At 43.3% G+C, this 18,400-nt stretch overlaps 1 protein-coding gene across 1 annotated transcript in view; it reads right to left on the bottom strand.

Annotated features, from left to right (window-relative positions):
- Window positions 1–18,400, bottom strand: part of LOC124799171 (synaptic vesicle glycoprotein 2B-like) — a 239,455-nt gene that overhangs the window by 25,037 nt on the left and 196,018 nt on the right. Inside the window, exon 9 of the mRNA XM_047262709.1 lies at window positions 395–509. Coding sequence (XP_047118665.1) covers window positions 395–509 — 115 coding nt within the window. The remainder of the gene's footprint in view (window positions 1–394; window positions 510–18,400) is intronic.

Here is an 18,400-nt window from a genome sequence, read left to right as displayed (position 1 = left end):
TGCATTTTAATCCATGACTGTTGCTTTTTACAAAATTTCCTAATTTTTATAGAAAGATTTGGGATCAGACTGTAAAAGTTACTTGACCATTACAGTGTAAGTATTCAGTTTTGTGGACACTTCTTACCGCTATGATATGGTCTTTGTATGATAATGTTTACGGTCACTTTCTTATTCAGATTTGGATCTGATTATGTAATTTAAATTAAAAAATCAGTCATGCATTTTATAAAGAATTTACAAGAGCTCCGTCAGTTTTTGTACAACACAGAAACTATTTCAGATCTCTTTGTTTTCATAAACAGCATGGACAGTTCAAGATATTATTTAATCATGTTTACATAGGGGGAGTAAATTATTTTGTATCTACAAAATAACTTCATGTGGCACTCACCCATAGTCATTTTCTTGCCAATATATTTAATAATGTAAGTTGTAAGCAAAAAGGAGAGACCTTGAGAACTCGCAACAATAATATTGTTGATATAAACTGTGTTTCTGACCATTGCCTACAAATAGGAAAAAAATGTATTAGAGAAATAAGATGGTGTGATTATCATAATATCATATAACAGTAAATCTCAACTATATATCAACACTATATTAAAGATTGAATAAATATTAAAAACACAAAAATATGTGAAATTTCAAAAAGAGTCATTCAATGTCACACAACTACTGTATATCTATCAAACAGGGGCAAGTGGATGACACTATGAAACAAGCAAATAACCCTAATAATCATAGGTCCATGAACCAATAGTTTCCCTGATATGATGTATTACTACTGAGTGCATTAACATTTTAAACAGAGTACCTGAGAATTCAAACTGCAGAGATGCACTTGAGAACAAACTGATTACCACAAGCGTTCTACATGGCCACCACTCATGTGAAGGCAAGCTTCAACATGTCTCCTCATCAATGCCTGTACATGTTGAAAAATTCCATGCGTGTTCTGAATCCATTTACAACTATCCACAGTGCATTCCTAGAGTTCATGGATACAATCAACAGGGCTGTAATACAACAAAGATTTTTAATATCCTCACACAAAAAAGTCCTGTGGCTTCTTATAAGTGAACTTGGGAGACCGTGGTATCAATAAGCCGTAACTAATACAGTTGTTACTGAGATGCTGTTTATCAGTACTTGGGAATCTGAAATGGTGATAAAATCAAATGAGGACAGTTTATGACTTTGTAATTTATATCTCACTTGCAGTATTTATTTTGAAACATAGCATTAGACATTAACAGTGTTGTAACATTTGCATGACATCATCTGGACATATATTGCATTGGGGAAACCATTGGTGTCTTAACCTAACTTTATTAAATTATTTGTTTGTTTCATTGTCCTCTACACACCCTTTTTTTTATCCATAAAAGTCATGCAGCCTGTATGAGTGATTTTATTTGATTTTCATTTGGTCCTATTAAATTACATTCATCTACAAATGCTATACTGTAATGTAGGATAAGTCTAGGAACACAATATCACATGGTGAAAAAGGTAAAAAAACAGCAACAACAGTGCAAATAATATAATACTGCGTTTTGTGTTCCCTCCAGACTCATATATGTCAGATGAGGAGTTGTTCACATTCGACAATCAGAGTGATTTGCAATTCCATAGTAAGCAGCACTAGTGTTGCATACATTGGAATTGTAGCTTTCCTGATTCGAACACGTGTACTCCAAGGTCAGTTGCATGCTAGCATGAGCCCAGATCTTGTTTACTCAGCCTACACTCACATTGCATGAGTGTTAAATTCTTTGTACTGTCACACTCTTATAGTTTCTGTCTCTGTTCTTGACTGTGCCTTCAGTCTTTGTCATGAGCCCCATGTGTCATGGTATTCCACACCATTCTGAGCATCTTTTGCGGAACCTATCATTTCCATTATGACAAAACTTTCTCCTGTGATTTTTCCAAAATCTGACATGTTTGAGACCCTGGCTGTGCACAGAAAACAAGTTAATTCTTGCAGAGAAGGAAGCAACAACCAGCCACTGTTAATAATGCTGTTTATTTACACAAATATCGCCATTACTGGTTCTGTAGTGACAGGTTAATCTTCAGATAGCTTTTCATATTTATATCACAGTTGTTGTATATGTTATTTGTTGGAAAAAGCCAAAAAATAATGTAAACAGCAAATGTAATATAAACATTAACAGCCTCCTGAATCTGAACCGTCATTTCAAAACTGGTAATGGTGCAGTTTGTGTAAATAAATAGTGTTATTAACAGTGGGTAGTTGTTGTTTTCTACTTTGCAAGAATTAACTAATAAAAAACTTACTTATAGGCATAGAACCAGTCAGCTTCCTGGAAAGGCACTTTAGAACTTCCTTAATAAAGTATTTATTTTCTACTTTGTCACATTATTTTTGTGGTAATAAAGTGAGTAGCACATTTCTGTGGTTCCAAATCAGTTAAGTATGCGCAGAGATACAGCATTTTTCTCATTCTCCTGACAGATGTCATATTTGACACTTAGAACAGTTACCGATCTTCATTTATGACCTTGGCGTGTTATTGTTTTAATTGTAATTTGCACTGAGGATTTGATGCCCTTGATCAAATTACTTGTATCATCAGCAAATGTTACTATACAGGGTGTCCCATTTATCTTGGCCACCCTAAATAAAAAAAAAATGTTTCAAGCAAATGTTCTTTAGCTGTCAGGGGGACATCAGTCAGCATGATTGCCTTTATTGTAGCTCTGTTTTTTATGAAGATATGAACAGCGGTATGACTTTTTAAATGGCACCCTGTATTTTTTATTTGGTAATTCATTTCCTCTCCTAAAGACCTATTCAAAAATGTATCACAGTGTACCATTCACTGAAACACAATGTTATTAATTACGTAACACAACATTGATGTTGACGCTTCCAGCACTTAGTGCAGGTACTCGGGGTAATGGAACAATCCACGTGCTGATGTTGACAGAGGACAAATGTAAACATAAGTGGAATGCACACCCATCATTCTGTCAACCATCATCAGTTGAAGAGTTGTGTAAGCAGAATGTACACCAATGAAGAAAAGGTAGGAATGCTACTCATCTATGGGGAATGTAAGTTAGCATAACAGTAATTGCAATACTGTTTTCTTATGTACGGGTACATTTAGTGCAGTAGTTTAGTCCTTTTAAATACTGTTGCATAGAGTAGGCATACAGTAAAGGCTGTCCTTCCTACAAACTGCATCAACATAATGTTTCTTTTATTGTTGTTGTTGAAGGTATGCGAAACGCTATGTAGACAGCGGAACTGTGCAGAGAGCGATATCTTGACAAGAACCCACCTTCCCGATAGATGTTTCCTTGTTTTGTTGTGACGCTTCAGGAAACGGGAAGTTTCAACCCATGACAACACAATCGTTGTAGCACAATCATAGATGAAGAAGTCGAAGTTACTGTTCTCACTTCCGTTCTTATGAATCCACATGTGAACACATGACAGCTTGAACACAAGATTGGCATTCCTAAAACCAGTGTACATCATATTCTTACATGTCACTGGCTCCATCCATACCATGTACACCTACATCAAGAATTGCGTGGAAATGATTTCCAGAATCGTGTACAGTTCTGTCAGTGAGCACAGCAGCAAATCCTCGCCAACCCGAACTCCTTCTCCAATGTTCTATTTACCGATGAATGTTCCTTCTCAAACAAATGACAGGTAAATACAAGGAAATACATTATTGGTCCAGCGACAACTGAAGATGGCTTAGACAGGTGGAACATCAGCGTCAATGGAGAGTTAACATCTGGTGTGGGATGCTTGGTACTGCAATTATTGGCCCTTGTTTCATCAATGGTAGTGTAAATGGCAGAGTGTATGCCAACTTCCTCAGACGAATTCTTCCTTGTCTTCTGGATGAAGTGCCACTACACACCAGAATGCTTATGTGGTATCAACACGATGGATGTCCAGCACATAATGACTTGCGTGCACGTCGTGTTCTGAACAAAAGATATGCTGCCAGATGGATTGGTCAAGGAGGAACAGTTATTTATTCTGCTAGGTCTCCTGATTTAAATCCTCTGGATTTTTTCTTTGGGGGTGCATTAAAGACGTCTATCGTGATATTCCAACAACTCCAGAGGACATGCAGGAACGTATCGTTCTTGCTTGTAATTCTCTTCAGCAGGCAACACTGCAAGCAGTAAATAATTTTTTCATTCAACGAGTGCAACTGTGTATTGGTGTTCAGGGTCACCACTCTGAACACCTTTGAATGTTCTACTCCTTGGCAGTGGCACAGGAGAGTCAAAGTCAATTTTGTATTATGTTTTTACTTGGTTTTTTATTTGTTTTCTGACAACTCCAGCAAGTGGACAAGGTTTTGATCCTGGGCTCAAAGTCAGTGTTGTGTTATGTAATTAATAACATTGTGTTTCAGTGAATGGTACACTGTGATACATTTTTGAATAGTTCTTTAGGAGAGGAAATGAATTACTGAATAAAAAATACAGGGTGCCATTTAAAAAAGTCATACCGCTGATCATATCTTTGTAAAAACTGAGCTACAATGAAGGCTATCATGCTGATTGATGTCCTGCTGAGGGTTAAAGAACATTTGCTTGAAACATTTTGTAATTTGCATCTGGACAAACAGTTATTTAGGGTGGCCAGGATAAATGGGACACCCTGTATTTGCCTTGTCGTTCACTGATGCTGATAGGTCATTAATATACACTGAGAAGATCAACGGTCCAAGTATCAAGCCTTGTCAAACACCATCGTTAATTGTTCCATAAAATTTTGGGCATGCAGCTCCACAAATTTGACCTCTTCTTCTTCTAATATTTCAACTGAATACTGTCCAGCCATCTTCAGAGTGAGCCGAGGTGACTGATGCTCCACCACTTGCTCCGTCCTTTTAAACCCGCGGACTGCACCGCTGCACATGCAGCCACAGATAAACAAGGTGCCAAAGGTGTTGATTGGCAGCAAAGGGGTATGACATATGCGTGAAATTAGATTTACTGCTGCACAGTCACTCCACATGCTGATATCTATGTTTCACTGAGAGCTGCACCATCTTTGTAAGTTTATAACAGAAATTGCCAGATTCCATGATTTGTCCAAGCTGAAGCCACTGCCTCTGTTAATTAAATTCATCACCAACTGAATTTCAATTGCTTCTTTCATTACTGAGTCAGGGCCAAAATTTTGACACTATTGTACACCACAAAGTTCCCAGCATCAATAAAGTGCTCTGCCATCGCAGATTTATTAGGTAGTAAGTTCGCAGTGATACATCAATATCACAATGTGGATCAACCGCACAGCCATAGATCTGATTCCATGCATATGGCATATCTCTTTGCTGCCAATTGACATCTCTGGCACCTTGTTTATCTGTGGCTGCATGCGCAGAGGTGCGGTCCACGGATTTGAAAAGATGGAGCAAGTGCTGGAGCGTGAGTCACCTTGGCTCATCTGAAGATGGGTGGATGGTATTCAGTTGAATTATTAGAAGAAGAAGTCGAATTGATGCAGCTAGCTGCATGCCCAAAATTTTAGGGAACAATCTTTGTACCATGAAAATATGAAGATGCACACCACAGTTAATAGTTCTCCGCTCCGATTTTATTGTTTCACTCACTCCTATTAGGACAGCTCTTTGTTTCCTGTTATGTATACAGTGGAATAAGGTGACTTTGGAGGCCAGTTCTGCAGTGCAAGATCTGTAGGCTACGTACAGCTGATACATCTACATCTGCATGGATACTCCGCAAACCACACTTAAGTGCCTGGCAGAGGGTTCATCAAACCACCGTTAAAATAATTCTCTATTATTTCAGTCTTGACCAGAGTGCGGAAAAAATGAACAACTATATCTTTCCATGTGAACCCTGATTTCCCTTATTTTATTATGATGATCATTTCTCCCTATGTAGTTCAATGTCAACAAAATATTTTCGCATTCAGAGGAGAAAATTGGTGTTTGAACTTTCGTGAGGAGATTCCACCACAACAAAAGATGCCTTTGTTTTAATGGTGTCCACCCTAAATCCTGTACCATGTCAATGACATTTTCTCCCCTATTTCATGATAATACAGAATGTGTTGCTCTTCTTTGCACTTCCTCGATGTACTCTGTTAATCCTATCTGGTTAGGATCTCACACAGTGCATTGCATTCCAAAAGAGGACAGACAATCATTGTGTAGGCCGTTTCTTTAGAACGTCTGTTACAGTTTCGAAGTATTCTGTTAATAAAATACAGTCTTTGGTTAGCCTTCCCCACAACATTTCCTATGTGTTCTTTCCAATTTAAGGTGTATGTAATTGTAATTTCTAGGTATTTAGTTGAATTTATGGACTTTAGATTTGACTAATTTATTGTGTAATAGAGGTTCAATGGATTTCTTTTAGCACTGATGTGGAGGACCTCACACTTTTCATTACTTAGCATCAATTGCCAATTTTCGCACCATAAAGAAGTCTTTTTCTAAATCATTTTGCAATTTGTTTTGATCTTCTGATGACTTCACTAGGCTATAAATGACAGCAACATCTGCAAACAAGCTAAGATGTCTGCTCAGATTTTCTCCTAAATCATTTATATAGATAAGGAATAGCAGAGGGCCTATAACACTACCATGGGGAATGCCAGAAATTGCTTCTGTTTTACTCGATGACTTTCCATAAATTACTACAAAGTGTGACCCCTCAGACAGGAAATCGTGGGTCCACTATTCCATAAGCATGCAATTTCACTACAAGCCACTTGTGTGGTACAGTGTCAAAAGATTCTGTTCTGCTGAATTGTTCAGGAGTCCACCAGACACATAAGGCAGCTACAAAGGTAGCAGGGGCTGTGTGGCATGGAATGGGCAGTTTTTTTTGTTACAGGATCTTGGGGAAACTCAAAGAGGGCTTCAGTCTTGAAGGGTGCAGGTTGAACGCAGGAAGAATGTAGATACAGGAACCATTGGTATAACAGTTGCAAACTGTCATAGGTGTGTTGGGGAAGTACCAGAGCTCCAAGCACTAATAGAAAGCACTGACACTCAAATCATGATAGACAGTGAAAGCTAACTAAAGCCGGAGATAAGCTCAGACAAAATTTTTGCCCCCCCTGTGGGTTCGGGGGCTAGAATAGGCCCGCGGTATTCCTGCCTGTCGTAAGAGGCGACTAAAAGGAGTCTCAAATGTTTTGGCCTTATGTGATGGTCCCATCTCGGGTTTGACCTCCATCTTTCTAAATTATTCCGAAGAGCGAGCCAATTGGGGAAGGGCGCCTTACATGGTGCACTGTATCCGTCATGCATTGAGACCTTTAGCCGACTTTTTCTTCATTGCAATGGTGTCCCGCTCGTTTTCCGTCTCTTGGGCGGGGATATGTCACTGGGTGCGATTACCACGCTGCACTCTGCAGTGTTACGTTTAACTGCGACGACGACCTAGGACATTTTTGCACCTAAGATCCAGCATGGTAGCCAGTCCGTTGTGGTGGGGCCGCCATGTACCCTGTTGGTTGTAGCCCCCTGACAACACAGGGATCACTCTACTGATGCCTGCACTGTTAACTCCCCACGTATGCCAAGGAGTAGTTGCCCATCTCCCTGGGGCATCAGGACTCCCGGCAATGGACATCCTGCCAGGTGGCTATTGCTGCGGCTGGGTGGCGCCCGTGGGGAGGGCCCTTGGTCGGAGTAGGTGGCATCAGGGCGGATGACCCGCAATGAAGCGTGGTACATCATCACTCGCTGGCGGCCAGCCGCCAGCAGTCTCTAAGCGTTCTCAGGCTCAATTTAATGCTCAAAAGTACGATCCGAAAACATTCCCCTCTCTGGCCACGCTGTGGGAGGAGCGTAAGTCTCGGGATGGAGGTAACAGTTATTCGCCCTGATTCTTAGTTTGCACCAGAGCTGATGGGGAGTCTTTTCTATCCACAAAGCCTCAGTTCTTCATTGAGCATTTGGAGGACAAATTTGGGGAGGTGGAGGGCTTGTCCAGAATGCGCTCTGGGTCAGTACTGATACAAACGGCATCCTCCGCCCAGTCACGCAGGTTATTGCTTGTGACAAGTTGGGGGATGTTCACATTACCATTACACCACATAAGAGTTTAAATATGGTCCAGGGAGTTATTTTCCATAGGGACCTACTTTTGCAGTCTGATGACGAGCTGCGCGCCAACTTAGAGCGTAGAGGTGTTCATTTCATCCGGCGCATTCATCGGGGTCCGAAGGACAATCAGGTTGCTACCGGTGCCTTCATCTTGGCCTTCGAGGGTGATACATTACTGGAGAAGGTCAAGGTGATGGTCTACCGTTGTGACGTCAAGCCCTATATCCCTCCTCCGATGCGGTGCTTTAAGTGCTGGAAGTTCGGCCATATGTCTTCCCGCTGCACTTCCAGCCTCACATGTCGGGATTGCTGACGCACGTCACATCCCAATACTCCATGTGCCCCGCCTCCCATCTGTGTCAACTGCGGAGAGCATCATTCCCCTTGCTCGCCTGACTGCAAAGTCTTTCAGAAAGAGTGCAAAATCATGGAATATAAGACCCTGGACCGGCTGACCTATACTGAGGCCAAAAGGAAATATGACAGACTCCATCCTGTGAGAATGACATCTTCTTACGCGGCTGCTACAACGACTGTGCTAGCCCCATCAGTTTCAAGACTTCCAGCCAGCTCAATAAGCAGTACGTCTCCTCCTGCCCCCTTGCCCGTGGGGGGCTCTACCCCACCAGTTGCTCCTGCACCATCTACCTCAGGAGCAACATCCTCCCACCCGTCAGGGACGTCCGTCCCCGCTCCTCAGCCGGAGAAGCGTCTAACTTCATCGGCTACTCTCGCCCGTAAGAGTTCCCTTGGGACCCTCCCTTCCCAGGGTTCCACCAGCGGGAAGGATGACGGCCGACAGTGGCATAAGTCCTCACCAGCAGCCGGGCGTAGGGCTTCATGATCCTCCTCCGTCCCGGAGACTGAATCGGTGAAGCCTTCCCAGCCGGTGAAACCCAAGGTTCAGCGAGAGAAGTCCAAGAGAAAGACCTCTAAGGCCAAAGAACTTGCGGTGGCACCAACCCCACTGCACCCTTCGAGCTCTGCGTCTGAGGATGAGGTCGAGATTCTCGCATCCGCTGCGTACCTTGATCTCGCCGGTCCCTCAGATGCCATGGATGCCACTCGCACGGGTACTGAATCGGTGGCAGTGAGTGAACAAGCGGTGTAAATTGCCTTCCCAGTCCTTTCACGCCTTTCTCAGCCATGGGCAATATCATCCTCCAGTGGAACTGCGGCGGTTTTTTCCACCATCTAGCTGAGCTCCAACAACTTATCAGCCTTCACCCTTTCTTCTGCATTGCTCTTCAGGAAACTTGGTTTCCAGCAATGCGAACCACCGCCCTCCGTGGCTATTGGGGTTATTATACGAACCGGGCAGCATATGAAAGGGTGTCTGGTGGCGTCTGCCTCTTTGTCCTTCACACTCTGCACAGCGAGTCTGTCCCTCTCCAAACACCTTTAGAGGCTGTCGCTGTTCGGGTGTGAACGCCACAGGCTGTTACCGTCTGCAGTCTTTACCTTCCACCGGATGGTGATGTCTCGCAGCATGTCCTGGCTGCACTGATAGCCCAATTGCAGCCACCTTTCTTGCTATTGGGCGACTTCAACGCCCATAACCCTCTGTGGGGTGGGTCAATGGCAACAGGTCGAGGCGCCACCGTTGAGCATTTTTTGTCGCAGCTCGATCTCTCGATTTTAAATGATGGTGCCTTCACACACTTCCGTGTGGCGCATGGCACATACTCCACCATTGACCTTTCAATCTGTAGCCCTAGCCTCTTACCGTCTGTCCAATGGAGTGTGCATGCCGACCTGTGTGGTAGTGACCACTTTCCGATCTTTCTGTCACTACCACAGCGTCACTCTTCTGGGCGCCCTAGCAGATGGGCTATGAATAAGGCTGACTGGGACTTGTTCTCCTCCACTACCGCTATTGAGCCTCTCTCTAATGATGACATTGATGCGGTGGTTCAATCAGTCACCACCGGCATCATTACTGCCGCCAAATCTGCCATTCCCCGTTCCTCTGGGTCCCCTCGGTGGTGGACTGTGCCTTGGTGGTCGCCTGAGATTGCTGCAGCGATTAAAGATCGCCGGCGGGCGCTACAGCGTCACAAGCGACATCCCTGCATTGAACACCTCATCACCTTCATACGGCTGTGTGTGCGGGCCCGCCGCCTTATCCGCCAAAGCAAGCAGGAGTGCTGGGAGCGGTATGTGTCCACCATTGGCCTCCATGTCTCTCCATCGTAGGTCTGGGACAAGATTCGACGCGTCTACGGCTATCGGACACCTGTCAGCGTCCCTGTGCTCTCACTGAATGGAGCAGTTTGTACTGACTCCGACGTCATTGCAAACCACTTAGCAGAGCATTTTGCTATGAGTTCCGCTTCTGCGCATTACCCCCAGGCCTTCCGCTCCATTAAAGCTGGAATGTCGGAGCCTTTCTTTTCACACCCACACTTCACAATCCTACAATGCTCCATTCAGTGAGTGGGAATTTCACAGTGCCCTTGCCGCTTACCCTGATATCGCTCCCGGGCCAGATAGCATCCACTGTCAGATGCTGAAACACCTTTCAGTGGACTGCAAGCGACGACTCCTCGACCTGTACAACCGTCTCTGGGTCGAGGGTGAGTTTCTGTCGCAATGGCGGGAGAGCATTGTCATCCCCATTTTGAAACCGTGCAAGAGCCCTTTGGAGGTGGACAGCTAGCGCCCCATTAGCCTCACCAACGTTCTTTGCAAGCTTCTCGAATGGATGGTGAGCTTGCGCTTGCATTGGGTACTGGAGTCTTGGGGCCTTCTGGCTCCGTCTCAGGGTGGGTTCCGTAAAGGCCGCTCTGCCGCCGACAATCTGGTGAGCCTGGAGTCGGCCATCCGTACTGCCTTTGCCCACCGTCAGCACCTGGTCGCTGTCTTTTTCGAGATGAGGAAGGCGTACGATACGACATGGCGTCATCATATCCTTTCTACGCTTCATGGATGGGGTCTTCAGGGCCCTCTGCCGATCTTTATCAGAAATTTTCTGTTGTATTGTACCTTCCGCGTGCAAGTCGCGGCCTCATATAGTTCCTCCCATGTCCAGGAGAACGGTGTGCCACAGGGTTCTGTTTTAAGTGTCTGCCTGTTTTTAATAGCCATTAACGGGCTCGCTGTGGCTGTGGGAAATTCTGTCTCCGCTTTCCTGTATGCTGACGACTTCTGCCTTTACTACAGCTCTACTGGCATTGCAGCTGTTGAACGTCAGCTACAGGGTGCTATCTGCAAGGTGCAGTCTTGGCCTGTAGCTCATGGGTTCCAGTTTTCGGCACCCAAGACCTGCGTTATGCATTTCTGCCGGCGACATACTGTCCACCCGGAGCCGCGGCTTTATCTTGCCGGCGAATTTCTTTCAGTGGTGGGATCACACAGGTTTTTGGGGGTGGTTTTCGATGCCCGGTTGAGTTGGCTGCCTCGTATCTGGCAGCTTAAACAGGCGTGTTGGCGGCATCTAAACGCTATGAGATGCTTGAGCCACACCCGCTGGGGCGCCGACCGATCTAGCCTGTTGTGTCTCTACCAGGCGTTAATCCAGTCCCGTCTGGATTATGGGAGCCTGCCTTATGGCTCAGCATCCCCATCTGCATTGCGGGTGCTGGACCCAATTCTCCACAGTGGGATACGCCTTGCCACTGGTGCTTTCTGCACCAGCCCTGTGGACAGCATATTAGTGGAGGCAGGTGTCCCTCCACTGGGGTTACGACGCCAACAATTACTGGCTGCTTATGCTGCCCATGTTTTTAGCTTGCCCGGGCATCCAAATTACCGTGTCCTGTTCCCGCAGTCAGTCATCCATCTGCCAGACCGTCGGCCCTGATCGGGTTGTCCGATCGCCGTACGCGTCAAAGAGCTCCTCTCTGGGCTTGGGTTTTTCCCTGTTCCACCTCCTTTCTGGGCACCTCTGCGCACGCCCCCATGGTGTGTGCCTCGCCCTTGCCTTCAGCTTGATTTGGCACAGAGCCCAAAGGACTCAGTCCCTCCAGAGGCCTTCCGCCGCCGCTTTTATTCCATCCTGGCCCCGTATCAGGGCTCTGGCATTGTTTACACTGACGGCTCGATGGTTGCTGGTCGAGTCGGTTATGCGCTCACTCTAGGGGATCATTCCGAACAACGTTCCTTGGCGGCTGGCTGCAGCATTTCCACTGCTGAGCTGGTCGCCATCTTTCGAGCCCTAAAGTATATCCGCTCCTGCTCAGGTGAGTCCTTCGTTATCTGTAGCGATTCCCTGAGTGGTTTACGAGCTCTTGACCAGTGTTTTCCTCGTTCTCGTCTGGTGATGGCTATCCATGAGTCCCTGCATACTCTTGCGCGTTGCGGCCACTCTGTGGTCTTCGTGTGGACCCCAGGCCACTTTGGGATACCTGGCAATGAGAATGTTAACCGCCTGGCGAAACAGGCCACTAGTAAATCGTCTCTGGGGATTGGCCTCCCGGAGACTGATTTGCGGGCAGTCTTACGCCGTGAAGTTCTTTCGGTTTGGGACGCTGAATGGCACAATCTGCCCACGCCCAACAAACTCCGTCCAATCAAGGCGACGACGACTGTGTGGCGGTCGTCCATGCGGGTCTCCCGCAAGGAGTCTGTTGTCCTCTGCCGGCTGCGCATTGGGCACACTCGGCTTACGCACGGCCACTTATTGCGCCGTGAGGACGCGCCTCTATGTCGCTGCGGCTCCGTTTTATCAGTGGTCCATATTTTATTGGAGTGTCCGCTTTTAGCTGTGCTCAGGCAGTCGTTTGCACTGCCTGACACGCTCCCTGCCATTTTAACAAATGACTCTGCTACGGCTGACTTAGTTTTACGTTTTATTCGGGCAGGGGGTTTTTATCATTTAATCTAAGTGTTTCTGTTTTATCTTATTGTTTTGTGTTGATTCTGGCCTTTGGCCTCCAGTTTTACACTGATTTTTTAATGTGTTTTAAGTGGTTGGCTTTTCCTTTTTTATTTCTATGGTCGGCCAACCACCGTCACACTCCGTGTAATTTTAGTTCGTTTTGTCTGGTCTTTGTCTCAGTTTCTCTTGTTCTGTGTCGTCTGTGCTCTATTCTGTTACTCGTTTTTATTCTCTGTGGGTGTTTTTAGTATTTGGAAAAAGGGACCAATGACCGTAGCAGTCTGGTCCCTTTAATCCCACAAACCAACCAACCAACCAACCAAAATTTTTGCAAAGAATTTAACAGTGTTCAGAATGGATAGTCTACACACAGTTGGTGGTGGCATGTGTGTTGCTGTTAGAATTAGTTATTCTTGTAGCGAAAGTAAACTAGGTAGTTCCAGTTAGTTAGTATGGCTAGAGACCATTCTTGGCAACTGGAATAAAATAATAACTGGATCCTTTTACTGACCTCCCAACTGAGATGATACATTTGCTGAAACGTTCAAAGAAAACTTGAGTCCAATTTCAAACACATACACAACTCTTAAAATTATTGTTGGTAGTGACTTCAATTTACACTCGATATGTTGGCAAAGATTGTATACATGGAAGAACCCTGGAGATACTAAACGGTTTCAGATAGATTATATAATGGTAAGACAGAGATTTAGGAACCAGATTTTAAATTGTATGACATTTCCAGGGGCAGATGTGGACTCTGACCACAATCTATTGGTTATGAACTGTAGATTAAAACTGAAGAAACTGCAAAAAGGTGGGAATTTAAGGAGACCTGGATAAACTGAAAGAACCAGAGGTTGTACAGAGTTTCAGGGAGTGCACAAGGGAACAATTGACAGGAATGGGGGAAAGAAATACAGGAGAAAAAGAATGGATAGCTTTGAGGAATGAAGTAGTGAAGGCAGCAGAGGATCAAGTAGGTGAAAAGATGAGGGCTAGTAGAAATCCTTGGGTAACAGAAGAGATACTGAATTTAATTGATGAAAGGAGAAAATACAAAAATGCAGCAAGTGAAGCAAGCACAAAGGAATACAAACGTCTCAAAAATGAGATTGACAGGAAGTGCAGAATGGCTAAGCAGGGATGGCTAGAGGACAAGTGTAAGGATGTGGAGGCTTATCTCATGAGGGGTAAGATAGATACTGCATACAGGAAAATTAAAGAGACCTTTGGAGAAAAGAGAACCACTTGTATGAATATCAAGAGCTCAGATGGAAACCCAGTTCTAAGCAAAGAAGGGAAAGCAGAAAGGTGGAAGGAGTATATAGAGGGTCTATACAAGGGCGATGTTCTTGAGAACAATATTATGGAAGATGAAATGGGAGATATGATACTGCGTGAAGAGTTTGACAGAGCACTGAAAGACCTAAGTTGAAACAAGGCCACGGGAGTAGACAACATTCCATTAGAACTGCTGACAGCCTTGGGAGAGCCAGTCCTGACAAAACTCTACCATCTGGTGATCAAGATGTATGAGACAGGCGAAATTCCCTCAGACTTCAAGAAAAATATAATAATTCCAATGCCAAAGAAAGCAGGTGTTGACAGATGTGAAAATTACCAAACTATCAGTTTTATAAGTTACAGCTGCAAAATACTAACGCGAATTCTTTACAGATGAATGGAAAAACTGGTAGAAGCCAACCTCGGGGAAGATGAGTTTGGATTCCGTAGAAATGTTGGAACACGTGAGCCAATACTGACCCTACGACTTATCTTAGAAGAAAGATTAAGGAAAGGCAAACCTATGTTTCTAGCATTTGTAGACTTAGAGAAAGCTTTTGACAATGTTGACTAGAATACTCTCTTTCAAATTCTGAAGGCGTCAGTGGTAAAATACAGGGAGTGAAAAGCTATTTACAATTTGTACAGAAGCAGATGACAGTTATAAGAGTCGAGGGACATGAAAGGGAAGCAGTGGTGGGAAGGGAGTGAGACAGGGTTGTAGCCTCTCCCCGATGCTATTCAATCTGTATATTGAGCAAGCAGTAAAGGAAACAAAAGAAAAGTTCAGAGTAGGTATTAAAATCCATGGAGAAGAAATAAAAACTTTGAGGTTCGCCGATAACATTGTAATTCTGTCAGAGACAGCAAAGGACTTGGAAGAACAGTTGAACAGTGTCTTGAAAGGAGGATATAAGATGAACATCGACAAAAGCTAAACGAGGATAATGGAATGTAGTCAGATTAAATCGGGTGATGCTGAGGGAATTAGATTAGGAAATGAGACACTTAAAGTAGTAAAGGAGTTTTGCTATTTGGGGAGCAAAATAACTGATAATGGTTGAAGTAGAGAGGATATAAAATAAAATGTAGACTGGCAATGGCAAGGAAAGCGTTTCTGAAGAAGAGAAATTTTGTTAGCATTGAGTATTGATTTAAGTGTCAGGAAGTAGTTTCTGAAAGTATTTGTATGGAGTGTAGCCATGTATGGAAGGGAAACATGGACGATAAATAGTTTGGACAAGAAGAGAATAGAAGCTTTCGAAATGTGGTGCTACAGAAGAATGCTGAAGATTAGATGGGTAGATCACATAACTAATGAGGAGGTATTGAATAGAATTGGGGAGAAGAGGATTTTGTGGCACAACTTGACTAGACGAAGGGATCGGTTCGTAGGACATGTTCTGAGGCATCAAGGGATCACCAATTTAGTACTGGAGGGCAGCATGGAGGGTAAAAATCGTAAAGGGAGACCAAGAGATGAATACACTAAGCTGATTCAGAAGGATGTAGGCTGCAGTAGGTACTGGGAGATGAAGAGGTTTGCACAGGATAGAGTAGCATGGAGAGCTGCATCAAACCAGTCTCAGGACTGAAGACCACACCACCACCATGTTGGCGAAAATACATGTTTAAATCCGGAGATATGCATAAAACATCAATTGAAGCTGTGCTAAACACATTCTCAGAAAATTATTTCAAGTATTTAGTTCATGGGCCTACACAGATAGTAAATGATTGTGAGAACACACTTGACCTCTTAGCAACAAATAATTCTGAGCTAATAACGAGTATTGAAATGGATAGAGGGACTAGTGAACACAGTACCGCTGTAGCGAGACTGGATATTTTAACCACTAAACCCTCCAGAAATAAACAAAAAATATAGCTACTTTAAGAAGTAAATAAAAATTCACTTGGAAATATCCGAAAGGACAGACACCACACATTCATATTATTGAATTGCATTTGTTGAAATCGAAAATTCAAAAATCCTTTTGCTGCATTTACACACAGTTGGTGCTAAGGTAAACTTTTAATTTTGATACACAAATTGAAATGTACTCCCAAGTTTCAGTCTTCGTTCATGTAGAATATACAAGTTTTGAAATCGGATAATTTTTTTCTGAAACACCCTATATTACAAATACAGAATATCTTACATCTCTATTAAAGCTACATCCCCTGCAATATAACACTATTCTTTTTACACCCACTATTCTTGGAATGATAACCACAACAATCTCATTGCTTGAGTGAATCTTGTTGTGTATATGAGTTGCACTGAAAAAAATCGTGTAGCTCATGTTGTGGTCTTCAGTGGAAGACTGGTTTTATACAGCTCTCTGTGATTCTGTATCTTGTGCAAGCATCTTCATCTTGGAATAACTACTGTGACCTACTTCCTTCTGAATCTGCTTACTGTATCTATCTGTTGTTCTCACTCTACAATGTGTATCCCCCCTCCCTCTCCCCCCACTTCCCTCCAATACTAGATTGGTGATTCCTTGATGTCTCAGAATGCATCCTATCAACCAATCCCTTCTTCTAGTCAGGTTGGACCACAAATTTCTTTGCCAATCATTTCTATTCAGTACCTCACTAGTTGTGTGAACTACCCATACAATCTTCAGCATCCTTTGTAGCACCATATTTCAAAAGCTACACTCCACACAAATACTTTCAGAAAAGACTTCATAACACTAAGTCTATATTCAGAGTTAACAAAGTTCTCTTCCTCAGAAATGCTTTTCTTGCTACTGCCAATCTACATTTTATATCCTCTCTGTTTCGGTCATCGTCAGTCATTTTGCTGCACAAATCACAAACCTCATCTACTAATTTAAGTGTGTCATTTCCTAATCTAATTCCCTCAGCATCGCCTGATTTAATATGACTACATTCCATTATCCTTGTTTCCATTTGGTGGTGTTCGTTTTATATCCTCCTTTCAGAATACTATTCATCTACTCCATTCAACTGCACTTCGAAGTCCCATGCTGTCTCTGACAGAATTACAATGTCATTAGCAAACCTTAAAGTTTATATTCCTTCTGAATGAACTTTAATTCCTACTCCAAAGCTTTCTTTGGTGTGCCTTATTGCTTGCTCAATGTACGGATGGAGTAATGTCAGGGATAGGCTATAATCCTCTCTCATTCCCTTCTCAGCCACTGCTTCCCTTTTATGCCACTCAACTCTTACAACTGCTGTCTGGTTTCTGTACAAGCTGTAAATAGCCTTTTGTCTCTGTATTTTACCCCTGGTACCTTCAGAATTTGAAAAAGAGTACGCCAGTCAACACTGTCAAATGCTTTCTTTTAGTCTACTAATGCTGCGAACTTAGGTGTGCCTTTCCATTTTCTAAGATAAGTCAAAGATCAATATTGCGTCATGTGTTCCTACATGTTCTTGAAATCCAAACTGATCTTCCCCAAGGTTGGCTCCTACCAGTTTTTCCATTTTTCAGTAAAGAATTAGTATTAGTATTTTGCAACCATGGCTTATTAAACTGGTAGCTCACACCTGTCTGTGGAATTGGAATTATTACATTCTTCTCGATGTCTGAGGGTATTTTATGTAACTTATACATCTTGCATATCATATGGAAGAGTTTTGTCATGGCTGGCTCTCCCACAGCTGTCGGCAATTGTGGCAGAATGTTGTGTACTCTCTGGGCCTTGTTTTGACTTAAGTCTTTTAGTGCTCTGTCAAATTCTTCTTGCAGCATCATATCTCTCACCTCATCTACATCTACATGCTTTTCCATTCCCATAATATTGTATCCAAGTTCATCTTCCTGGCGTAGACCCTCTATATATCCTTCCTCCTTTCAACTTTCCCTTTGAGCTCTTGATGTTCGTACCGGTGCTTCTCTTTTATCCAAAGGCCTCTTTAATTTTTCTACACACAGTGTTTATCTTTCACCTAGTGATGTATGCTTCTAAATCTTATATTTGTTGCTTATGCTACAATATTTAATTTTTTAACTTATAAAACTTGATGTATTTTTCTATTCAGATAGCTCTAATCATTGACTCCATTGTTGTAGTGCATTGTCAAACTTATTTTTCAAGGTATCCAGTCCCAAATGTCACCTTGTATTTAAAAATATTTGACAGATATCTGTGAGTCAGGACTGTATATGGAAACTAACCACTGTAATCCAACTTCAAGATCTGTTCTCACACAA

The sequence above is a fragment of the Schistocerca piceifrons genome, chromosome 5, assembly GCF_021461385.2.
Source record: "Schistocerca piceifrons isolate TAMUIC-IGC-003096 chromosome 5, iqSchPice1.1, whole genome shotgun sequence".
In the NCBI taxonomy this organism is placed as follows: domain Eukaryota; kingdom Metazoa; phylum Arthropoda; class Insecta; order Orthoptera; family Acrididae; genus Schistocerca; species Schistocerca piceifrons.
Note: the sequence above shows the minus strand (reverse complement) of the source record. Positions and strands in the feature narration are given on the sequence as shown.